Genomic DNA, 12,400 nt, shown 5'->3' with positions numbered 1-12,400 from the left:
GAGTAGGCTGGAGGAGGGCAATAGGTTGGGAGGGCGCATAGCCAGGACAGCTGACCCAAACTGACCAAAGGGATGTTCCATGCCATATGACATCACACTCAGCAATAAAAGCTATGGGAAAAGAGGAGGAAGGGGGAGCATTATTGGCTATGGCATTTGTGTTCCCAAGCAACCAATGTGCTGATGCTCTATTTTCATCAGCAGCATGTGCTGATGCTCTGCTTTCCAGGCATTGACTGGATGCCTGCCTGCCGATGGGAGGTAATAAATGAATGCTGCGATGCTTGCACACGCAGCTTGTGGTTTTCCTATTAAACTCCCATTATCTAAATCCATGAATCTTCTCTCCTTCCTTCCATTTTCTCACCATCCCACAGGAGAAAGGAGTCAGAGGGAGGCTGTGTGGGTGTTTGGCTGTCAGCTGAGTCACCCCCACAGAGCATTAATTGATACAGTCAGTGGAGTCTGGAGAATGAACCAGCTCACTCAGAAGTGGGCCCTCACTTGCTCAGATGAGGTGATCTTTATATGCGGCTGAATGTATTGAGTAAGGACTAAAGACAGTCACCCACACGTACACACCTGCTGCCACCTGATACATCCTAGGATGTCTCCTCTGGCAACCACCTGTACCTCCAAAAGGGAACAGGTCTACCTCTACACTCTGTCCATCACCACAGGCAAGAAATGGACTTTTCTAGCTCGTGTTCACAATGAGGTAAAGACCTTTACTTGCTAGATCTGTGCACCAACAGAAGTCTTCAAATCTGTAAAATTACCTTTCAGCAAAACAAGTCAAATTTCCTACGCCTTCATTCCTTTTGTGTACAAACATAAACAGGCTTGAGAGAGAGGCAAGCTAGAGAGAGTTTATTTTGATTTACGTCATGTATGAAGATTTTTAAAAGCCTTGCTTTTGAGACTAAAAGTAACTTACACTCGCAAAACCATTTATTTTGATAGAAATATTTAATTAAGGAATTATATTTTTCTTCTATCCACCATGGGGAAAATTAATAGGAGCTCGTGATATGCTGGCGGCAAAGCCACTAATGGTGTATTTGGTGTGTTCTGAAAACAATAATGACTGTGCTTTACGCTCTTGACCCTCATTTAGCATAGGAGGGAATTTAGGCAATATTTTCCATGAAGTTTCACACGTTCACTCTTTGTTGTTTGGTTAAGATCGTAATAAATCATAAATAAATGAATACATAAATAAATAGAGGATGAAATATTTCCAGTGTGCTGTACTACACAGGAAAATTGCCTCTTAGAAGCATCTCAGAGATCAGACGCATATAAGTCCTGTGTTTCTGACATTTCCGTGCCACAGCCAAAAAGGACAGCTGCATGTTGTTGCACTTCTATGTCCCTCCAGGGAACATCTTCCCATCTGTACAGAAGGCATCTCCGTCTGTTTTCTGCTGAAAAGAAGGGGAAAGAAGGGGCAGACTGCGTGGAAGACAAAGCTGGGAGAGAAAGGAAGAAGATACTGAGGGTTCAGGTACTGGAAGCATTTTAAAGCAGTCAAAGAATACTGTTGCTCTCATCCTAGAGAGCTGAGGTTTAAACATCTCCAAGTATAAGTAGCACTGTTACATCAAAAAAAAAGAAAAGGTGACTGCTGTCTTCATGCTTGATTGCTTGCCGCTATGAGGGAGCAGCTGTCAATTATTAAAAAAAAAAAAAGAAAGAAACATATCAACCTGCAGTAATCTGCAGCAACGTTCATGCAGCATTCTGCACGCACTGATCATTCCTCCCTTATCTTAGGAAACCTCATACTAAGTTGCTTGTATTGTGTTTGAACACAGAAGTCACATAACTAAATGGCTTGATGCAGTTATATCCAGAAATCATGTAGAAGGAGACATCCATGCAGTCTTTTCATTTACTATACCTATAAGTTAGTACAATCAATATCATACATTTAATAATACTTTTATAAGCCTAGGATGACTTGAAGGCGACACTCTGCTCTGGACAGGGGATTCCCTGGGGCGTGCTGGTAGAAGGAATCTGCAGCCTTAGTACTCAGTGAAAGGTCTGTGAGGACAGCTGAGGTGAGATCAGGAAGGAGTAAATGGAAGATTTCGTGTAATGCACAACTTACTACTGCTTCTGAATGAATGCCCAAAATTCATTTCCTGTCAGGCCAAAGCAGAGGCAGCTGTTGGAAGTGGCAGTGTCTGGAGGGCTGGGGTCCCAGAGGACACCTCACCCCAAGCTGCAGGGGCCATCGCATGATCTAGGACCCAGCACAGGGACTGAAGCAGCAGCTGCAGTGCCTCCTGCCAGGGTTTCCCAGAGCAGATGGACCCCTCCAGGCACATTCACATGTGCACCCCTGGCAGGACTACATCTTCAGGCTGGCCACACAGATCAATGTGGATAGAAACACTCTGCAAATGCTGATGGCACCTATCCCGATTCACCTCTGGCTGATCAGGTTGAGGATCTGTCAGTGGAGCATACATACGAGTGTAAACATACATACATGTACACATACGATACAGATCTCCCAGTCACTGCCCTAGACACTTAGAGTGTGCAGTGCCTGTCCTTGAATCCCCAGTTACCCTCACATGGGCCTGTGTGTCCTGAGGTCCAGCACCACTACAACAGCTGGCACAGACCCAGACCGACCTACAAACCTCCCACAAACATGAGCAATCCCACACAGGCACACTGTGCATCTCCCCACAGCTGGGCTGAGATACTCAGTCTACCCAGTAACTGACCTGGGACCTCCACCAACAGCTTCCCTGTTCCCATCCCATTGCGAATAAAGTTCTGTGTTTCATTCATGGTTAAAGGAATCATTCTGAAACTTCTTTTCCTCTCTTCCTGTTTAATATGAATACAGGCTTTACAGAAGCCTGCATAGTTTGCCACCTTAACAGCTCCTCAGGATAGGGGCGATGTGCATGAAAATATGAGAAAAACCATGAACTAATCCTTCTTTAGGCTATTTTTTACAGGAACCCCTCCTTTTCCCCTTGGGAATTATTAAGCTGTCATAAGGTCCCACTAAGCCTTCTGTTTTCCAGGAACAAGAAACTCAGTTCCCTGAGTCTCATCAAATACAGTGTGTTCTTCCAGCACCTTGGCCATCTTACTTATCTCCACCGGACTCACCCAAGCTTATGAACATCTTTCTTATACAGGAGGACCCCATACTGGATGTGCTATTCCAGATTCTGTCTAACCAGTGCTGGGTAAAAGGGAATAAACACTTCCCTCCATAGCCTGCTGGCTGTCCTCCTCATGATACAGCCCAGTACACTGTTAGTTTTCAAGCCCAAGAATCATAACCAGCAAGTCTGAGTAGAAATCAGCTTTACTAATACCAGGGTTGTCAAGGAGGGAAAATGAAGAGAAACTTCTCCCCTAGAGGCAAATTAGGTAACAAACCTGTCTGGGTCTCACTCCACGGGGCATTTGGTTATTGCAGGTCATGACTTCAGTGCTGAACTGAGTTAGAAGTACTTGCCTCCTTCTCTTGGGGCATGCTTTTGAGCTCATTCTAGCCTCCATTCATGAGGGAGGAGAAACCTCCAGCAGAAATTACCTTGATAGATGGGGTGCATTTTAAGATACTATTTCAGAAAGGCTTGTGAAGACTATTTGTGCTTCTGATGAAAGGTGAGAATATTAATCCTTTGCTGCTGGGTCCTTTTCTATTTTCTTTGCTGTTTTCTCTTTCGTACATTCTTCACTGGGTCTAATAAAGCAACAATGAATTATATTCCTTGTTCTATATTTGTCTGACTCTTTCAATGCTATAGGTAAACAGAACTAACTATTACAGTCTTAAATTAATACTTTAGTGTCAGGAACTCCATATCTCCACCTTCAATATCTCCATCTTCAATTCAATGGGAAATGAGCAGAGACTTGCTCCACACTTTTCATTCCAGTAATGCCTTAATATTGTATGAAAAATATGATCACTGGAGATTCATTCAACCCCAAGTTAGTCACCTAATTCTGAGCTAAGTTTTAATCAACACAGGGGAGAAAATGCTGGTGCCTCTGCACGGTGATTCGGGTAAACCATCTTAGACTTGTGTCTTCATCAAGAGATGAGTGTGCTATAGATGAGTCAGTCTCTCTCAGTTGACACCAGTGAAAGGGGAAATCTCCATCAGACTCTGTTTGCAGGTCGCCTGGAAGTGCAGGGAGATGAGTTGAATTCCACTGAAGAGCTAATTTTGTACCATTGCACTACAAGGCAGAAATTATAACTCTGTTTCTTGTACCTGAGTATGAGAACCTCTGCTTGGTCATTTGGAATGGAATCCCAGGCACAATTTTAGATTGTCAAAATGGGATGAACCAGATGGAACTATGTAAAATCTACTAGTAATGACCATATTTGGGAAGATCGCCAGTTGCAGCTAGCAGCACTCTAGTTTGGTGAAATGCAAGCCCAGAGACAGCTTCAACCTTACACTGCTGAGTAAATCCTCATGCAGACAGTCTCTGATCTCTCCATTATCAGCCAGATTCCTGGAGGACAATCACCAAAGATGGTCAGAAACGTTAACCTTTTCTGCTTGCAATTAATAGGCATGTACCTTCAGTAGCTGAGATCCCTTCATAGCCCTGATCGGTCATAGTTAAAGTATGTAGGGTGCATGATACACAGCTGCTAAACAAGTTTCTCCGTTCCTCAGGGAACAGTGAAATTCTTTTTAAAAAGTAATTATTTACATTACGTATTTATTTATAAATTAGTAAATCAATATCGCTGTTCTCTTCTGTCTATCTGTTACTCTGTGGTACAATGACACAATATTCCCTATTCCTCTCCTTGCGCTCACTTCTGAAAGGTGTTGCTTTTAGCCCAATGCAGACTTATTTTGCACCCAAACAGCACTGGAAGAAATTAGGTTTCAGCATCTAAGTTTGGGGATTCGTGTGTAGAAGTCTAAGTCCATACCACAGTCAGGGAAGATCCACTATGCAATGTGATTGCTTTAAAATGTCTCTGATACTATTTCAGGAGAAAAAGAAAAGAAGAGAAAGGGAAAAAAAAGGAAAAACCCCAAAAGTCCTGTTAGCGTTGAATATGTTCTGGCCATGATGCAGTAATGTCTTTATTTTTGTTCCTACGTAGGGGACCCCAAGGCAAATGCACCCACAGAATCTCACCAAGGTCTCTGAATTCATCCTTGAGAGTGTTTTTGACAACCCTCACCTCCAAGGTCTCTATATTGCAATATCTTTGTGTGTCTACCTCACTGCTATCCTCAGCAACTCATTTGTCATTATAGCTACCATTGTCCACCCACGGCTTCACAACCCTATGTACTTTTTCATCTCCAACCTGGCCATCCTTGACCTGGTAATTATCTCCTCAGTGCTGCCCAAGATGTTGGAGAACCTGATCCTGGGCAAGAACACCATCTCATTTGAGGGTTGTGTAGCACAGCTCTACATCTTCACTTTCTCAGGCTCAACAGAGCTTATACTGTTAACAGTCATGTCCTATGACCGGTACCTGGCCATCTGCCGGCCTCCTCACTATGTAAGCATGATGAGCAAGGGGACTTGCATCACTTTAATGGCTGGTGTCTGGGGAATCGGTACTGTCAATTCCCTCATAAACACCCTTCTTGTGGCACAGTTGGACTTTTGTGGGCCAAATTTAGTCCAAAATTTCTTATGTGAGATACCCCCAGTCCTTGCCCTGTCCTGCAGCTCAACCTATCTCAGTGAAATCATGGTTTACACGGCAGACATCATCTTAGGCATGGGAAACTTCCTGCTGGTCATCCTCTCCTATTGCCTTATCATTATCACCATCCTGAAGATCCAGGGTTCTGAAGGGAAGTGGAAAGCCTTCTCCACCTGCTCCTCACACCTTGCTGTTGTTGGCTTGTTCTACTCCAGCATCATCTACACCTATATCCAGCCAACTAGCGCTCTATTAGAAAAGAAAAACAAACCAGTGAGTATTATGTATGCTCTGGTGACTCCCACTGTGAACCCTCTGATCTACAGCTTGCGAAACAAAGTCATCAAAGCGGCATTCTGTGAATTTGTATCATTTCTCAGGAAAAATTAATACACATAGCCACATCCCCATCCTTGTCGGCCCTGTTCTGCATGGTCCACGCTCATGGGTAGTCGCAGTGTTGTGTCAACCTTTGCTGCTAATAAGGGTGATGTTGTTTTCAGTGAAGTTCATATGGCTGCAACAATGGTAGTTCTTAAGAAGAAATAATCTGAACTGAGGATACTCAGAGCAGGCTGAGGTGAAGTGTACCTTAGAAGTGTTTGTTGCTTTGAATCCAGTGATCTCTTGAGTCAATCTCTAGTTTTGGTCAGCAGAGAGGAAAAGGCGCTTTAAAGAGGTAATGCCTCTGAATTTTCCAGACCTCCTTCTGCTTCTGAGATTCTCCCTTAAAGGTCTGTTTCTCCCTATTGTAAAGTAGAATGCCCTCCTACCATTACCTCAGCCCACCTATTGATAAACTATCCAACATTTATGTTTCTAGTGTTTTTTATATAGAAAAGCAGATCTTTGCTTAAGAACATAAAAATCATTAATCAAATCATCATTTAATATTATGAGAAACAAATCTCCATGATTATCTGCTCAGTCTCAGGCTATTGGTCATGATTTTCCCTCATTCTTCTCCAGATTTACTTTTGTTAAGACACTGCAAAGGAAAACAATAAAAAGAAACAGCCTAAGTAGATAACAATAGAAATACATTATTTTTAAGATATGCTTCTACAACTATTTGTGTGCCCTTGGATTTTTAGATGGTGTGTAAAATCCTGTGTGTACTTGTCTTCTGAAGGATATACTGTATGCCTCAGAATACACTCCTGTCCTCATGGGGTGCAGATATTTGTCCACCAGAGATGGACTTCTAAATCCTCGTCACAGTTAGTGGAACTCCATCTTGTTGAACAAAGTGAAAAAAATGTTAACAAAATTACTTTACTTAACACTTTGGGGAAGAAATTTTAGGGGATGTAGGCTCACTTTCAGTAAACCGATGATTACTTTCACTGCTTTCTTGGTTGCTTTACCTTTTATTGCCATAACAGAAGGAAAGAAGGAGGAAAGGAAAGACGGAGGAACTTAACCATCTAAAAACAAATATTAAAAAAAAAATTAATCTTCTCCATATTGCCTTTGCATTTTGCTTACGGTTTCAGAGAGTTTATCTTCTAGAGGATATACAACTATTTTTGGAGTATTTTGGTGTTTTTTCTTAGAGATTAAGAATCACGTGTTCAAAGAAGAAATAACTTTACCTGCTGTAAGGAGGGCAGTGACCTCATGAAACTTTAGAAACCACCTGTGAAACGAAATTCCTCTGATCTTATCATCTATGCTTTTTTGGTTCCAGTGGGAAACAATCCCAGAGACAGCCAGATGAAGTAAATTTAGTTCAGAATCAGCTACGTTAGGGAAGGTTAGGAGACACCTATGTAATTTCTTCAGAGCCTGTAGGGTTTGTCTCTACATCTTGCTCTTACAAATATTTGTAATACATACCAAATCCTAAGGCAAATGAGTGCACTTTATTTCAAATGGCATGCTGATTTTAATCAGCAGAGTTTTTATTTCTTGCAAGTGAAAGGAATGTTGTATGCCTATGTTCTCACCTTAAATATTGAACAGTTTTGCAGCCCTGCCAGAGCTCCTGACTTGGGACACACTGTTAAAGCCGTGCAGAGAAAGACTTCTACAGAGCAATGCCATGCCAGTCATGTCAGGGACCTGTGACAGAGACTACTGTTCATACAAGGACCCAGCTCCCAAAACGCCACCCCAAAACTTCTTTCTGTCCAGTTCCACCTGCCGCCCTGCAGCTGAGATCCTACCTGCCACATCCTTTACACTAGATTGTCCAAGCGTTTCTTCCACAGATACACTGGTCTCTCCACCCCCTGGGACAACCTCTCCTGGTTCTGCCTCATTGCTTCTTCACACTTTATCTGTTCTTTCTTTGCATAAAGCTCTTTTCTCCAGAGAATCCACAATGCTGAAGGAAAGGGCTGATCAGCCTCTCTCCAGTTCAATCAGAAGAAGGGATGCAGCACACCAACTCTAATGCTGCCTGGGATTCTTCTCAGCTACTTTTTGGGGCTGGTAGCTTTTAGTTACCTAAAGATAAACATTTGGTAACATTTTGGATGACTTGAAGTAATCTCTGCAGCCAACAGGTGATACTCCTGTAGGACACGTGTGTGTCTTGCACCTTACCTGCCAGCTCCTATGGCGTAAGATGCTCATACTTAAGCAATTCATCCCCAACCCGAAGGGAGGGAATAATTGACTCACACAGCTTTACAATTCTAAGAACTACAAAGCAAAGGCAACTTAGAACCCTTAAGCTCTCCTTTGAGCCAGAGCATAAAGGCAGGCAGGATCCATCCACATGGCAGCCACATAACTCCACTTTTTTTGGACAGAAATATTAGGGAAAATAAACAGTTGTCTCCAGATGTTCATTTCTCTACAGCGCACATCAGGGAGGACGGGTTCCAGGTTGACTACTGGCATTTAGAAATAATATTTTTAGCTTTTCTAGTTATACACAGAGCTGAGGTCAACCTCACTGCAAAACTGAAGGTGTTAATTACAGGCAATGGTCAGGATAGGCAGTCACATCTTATTGTGAGCCAGTCACAGTCTGGCTCTGGACGAATGGGATCCACCTGCTACTCGTGGTATCCGCATAGGTGCAGATGAACTCTGCAGTGCTCTTGGAGAAAGCCCATGGGATCTGCCCGTACAGAACAGATACGGGCCTCTGGAGACAGACGATGAGGTAATTAAGTATGCAATAAAGCCCCATCCGGGGAATTGCCAAAGCAGCCAGCTCCACGCATTAAGACTGCTTCTGTGAAGAGCAGGAGGAGGGCAATACTCATAGGGGGTTCCATTCTGAGGGGAACTGAGCGTGCCATATGCAGGCCGGACCCTTCCCACAGGGAGGTCTGCTGCCTCCCTGGGGCCCGCGTTAAGGATATAGCCAGGAAGCTTCCTGGCCTGATACAGCCCTCACATTATTACCCTCTTTTGATCGTACAGGCAGAGAGTGAGGAGCTGGACACTAGAAGTCTGAGGGCAATGAAGAAAGTTTCCAGGGCGTTGGGACGGCTTGTCAAGGGTTCGGGAGCATAAACTGTGTTCTCCTCTGCCCTTCCAGTTTTGGGGACTGACGAATGGGTAAACAAGAAAATTGGACAGATCGACACCTGGCTCCAAAACTAGTGATACCAGCAGGACTTTGGGTTCTGTGATCATAGTTTGATCTGCAGGACACCAGGCCTGCTTGCTAAGAATGGGAAAAGCCTATCCCAAAAGGGGAAAAGGGGACTAGGCCAGGAATTAGCAAGGCTCATAGACAGGGCTTTAAACTAGAAACGAAGGGGGAAGGGGATAAAACCAGGCCCACTAGTAACGAGCCTAGGGATAAAGGGCCAAGGATGGGGGTGAAATCGGTAGCCCAGCTCAAGTGCATCTACACAAATGCACGTAGCATGGGCAACAAACAGGATGAGCTGGAAGCCGTTGTGCAGCAGGGCACCTATGATGTAGTTGCCATCATGGAAACGTGGTGGGATGACTGTCACGACTGGCATGCTGCGATGAATGGCTATAAGCTCTTCAGAAGGGATAGGCAAGGAAGGAGAGGTGGGGGTGTGGCTCTGTGCATCAGGGAATGTTTTGATTGTATAGCGCTAGATTCCAGTGATGATAAAGTCGAGTGTTTATGGGTAAGGATGAAGGGGAAGGCAAATAAGGGAGATCTTGTGCTGGGAGTATGCTATAGACCACGCAACCAGGATGAGGAGACAGATGAAGTATTCTGTAAGCGGCTGGCTGAAGTCTCGCAATCGCCAGCCCTTGTTCTGGTTGGGGACTTCAACCTGCTGAGTATCTGCTGGAAATATAACACAGCAGAGAGCAGGCAGGCTAGAAGGTTCCTCAAGTGCATGGAAGAGAACTTCCTGACCCAACTGGTAGGTGAGCCTACCAGGGGAGGTGCCTCGCTGGACCTACTGTTCACAAACAGGGAAGGACTTGTGGGAGATGTGGTGGTCGGAGGTCGTCTTGGGTTTAGCAATCATGAAATGGTCAAGTTTTCAATTTGTAGTGATGTAAGGAGGGGGGTTAGCAAAACCTCCACCTTGGACTTCTGGAGGGCGCACTTTGGCTTGTTCAGGACACTGGTTGAAAGAGTCCCTTGGGTGATAGTCCTGAAGGGCAAAGGGGTCCAGGAAGGCTGGACACACTTCAAGAAGGAAATCTTAAAGGCCCAGGAGCAGGCTGTCCCCAAGTATCGCAAGTGTAAAGGGCGGGGAAAATGGCCGGTCTGGATGCATAAGGAACTTCTGAAGGAACTTAGGAATAACAGGAGGGTTTACCACCTTAAAGGGATCAGGGCCAGCCAAGGGATCAGGGCCAGCCAGCATGGGTTTAGGAAAGGGAGGTCCTGCTTAACTGACCTGATCTCTTTCTATGACCATGTGACCTGCCTTCTGGATGCTGGGAAGGCTGTGGACATTGTCTATCTGGACTTTGGTAAGGCCTTTGACAGCGTCCCCCACAGCATTCTCCTGGAGAAGCTGGCGAATCATGGCATAGACAAGTGTACTCTTTGCTGGGGTAAAAACTGGCTGGATGGCCATGTCCAGAGAGTCGTGATTAATGGGGTGAAATCCTCTTGGCGGCCCGTCACCATTGGTGTCTCTCAGGGCTCAGTTTAGGGGCAAGTTTTGTTTAATATCTTTGTGAATGATCTGGATGAGGGGATTGAGTGCACCCTCAGTAACTTTGCAGACGACACCAAACTAGGTGGGAGTGTTGATCTGCTTCAGGGTAGGAAGGCTCTACAGAGCTGGACAGGCTGGATCGATGGACCAAGGCCAACTGTATGAGGTTTAATAAGGCCAAGTGCCGGGTCCTGCATTTCCGTCATGACAACCCCAAGTAATGCTACAGGCTTGGGGAAGAGTGGCTGGAAAGCTGCCCGGCAGAAAAGGACCTGGGGGTGCTGGTGGACGGCCAGCTTAACATGAGCCAGCAGTGTGCCCAGGTGGCCAAGAAGGCCAATAGCATTCTGGCTTTTATCAGGAATAGCGTGGCCAGCAGGAGCAGGGAAGTGATGGTGCCTCTGTACTCGGCGCTGGTGAGGCCTCACCTCGAGTGCTGTGTTCAGTTCTGGGCCCCTCTGTACAAGAGGGACGTTGAAGTCTTAAACTTTAAAAAGGGTCTGGCCTGAAAATCTTAAAAGGACCACAACGAGCATGAATGATAATATCAGCACATCCTGTTGGCAACTGAATAACCTGAGGCCAGAAGAAAGTATCAGGCATTACCTCACCAGACACCTGAGAAACATGTTGTTCAGCACTGTCCATAAGCCTTCTGGCAATGAGTCAGCCCTTGTTCACACTAAATAGCCAGGGCTCTGGAGATATCTCCCTGCAGCCAGAGCTCCTGGCAGGTTCTGGCTCTAGGCAGTCACACAGGAACTTTTCTTTCCTTAGCTGAATAGGCTGGTTTTGAAAGAAAGGTGTTAAACACCCAGAAGGAAGACACAAATTTGGAAACAGATGTGGTTGTTTTGCAAATGCTAAGCAAACAAGAACAGTAAATGTTAATGACTGTAAAAAAAACCAACACAAAAAAACCAACAAAAAAACCCAAACCCAAACCAAACAACTGAACAAAAAAAAACCAAACCAAACCAAAAAAAACAGGTGAGATGAACAAGTTTTAGCACCTGAACTGTGAACTTCTACGTGGGGGAGGGTGAAATCTTCTCCAAGTATCTTTTTCCTTTTCTAACCCCTTGTTCTCATGTCTAGCTCATTTTTCATGGCTAACCCCAAACAGCCAGCACAATCCCTAAACCTGCCATTCTGAGCACACCCCCGGAGCAGCAGTCTGTACGAGCCTGCTGGATTAATGTACAGCAGAAAAAGGGATATTCTACTTTGTAATAAGTAAGCTTGGCTACTTTATTAATGCATGCCTTACTAATGACTGTATCCTTGAAGAAGATCTGAAAGGCTGATAAAGAAGGACTAAAGGCTGATAAAAACAAAACATCGTAGCCCAGGAGGTGCTGAAAGCCAAATAATTGCAAAAAAACCATAAAGTCAGCAAAAGTCAGCTTTAACTAAGGGAAAGGTGGCAGGGGGAGATCTCCAACTCAATTGGAGATGAACAGGCTTACCCCCCACTGTACTGGAGCACGTGCATATCAATTAAAGGGCACTGTAACTTTAAATGAAAGCAAGGAATAATACTAACCAATTGAAATTGTTAAAATAAGGTACTAACCAATAATCATAACTAAAGGCATGTACTTCTGTGTTTTGATTCATATAAATGTACTGAAGATTTTGTGAA

The 12,400-nt window shown here is 44.4% G+C and overlaps 1 protein-coding gene across 1 annotated transcript; it reads left to right on the top strand.

Moving 5' to 3' along the window:
• Positions 1-5,140: 5,140 nt before the first annotated feature.
• LOC134509226 (olfactory receptor 13G1-like) lies at positions 5,141-6,076 on the top strand. Its single transcript, XM_063321699.1, has one exon. It carries the CDS (start codon positions 5,141-5,143, stop codon positions 6,074-6,076), a length of 936 nt encoding a protein of 311 aa, XP_063177769.1.
• Positions 6,077-12,400: the final 6,324 nt, after the last annotated feature.

The sequence above is a fragment of the Chroicocephalus ridibundus genome, unplaced genomic scaffold (assembly GCF_963924245.1).
Source record: "Chroicocephalus ridibundus unplaced genomic scaffold, bChrRid1.1 SCAFFOLD_219, whole genome shotgun sequence".
In the NCBI taxonomy this organism is placed as follows: Eukaryota; Metazoa; Chordata; class Aves; order Charadriiformes; family Laridae; genus Chroicocephalus; species Chroicocephalus ridibundus.
This window is presented reverse-complemented; position numbering and strand designations above follow the sequence as displayed.

Bases quoted from the DNA above. Each gene is read 5' to 3' on its own strand.
- LOC134509226 (XM_063321699.1), top strand. From the start codon at position 5,141: ATGCACCCACAGAATCTCACCAAGGTCTCTGAATTCATCCTTGAGAGT.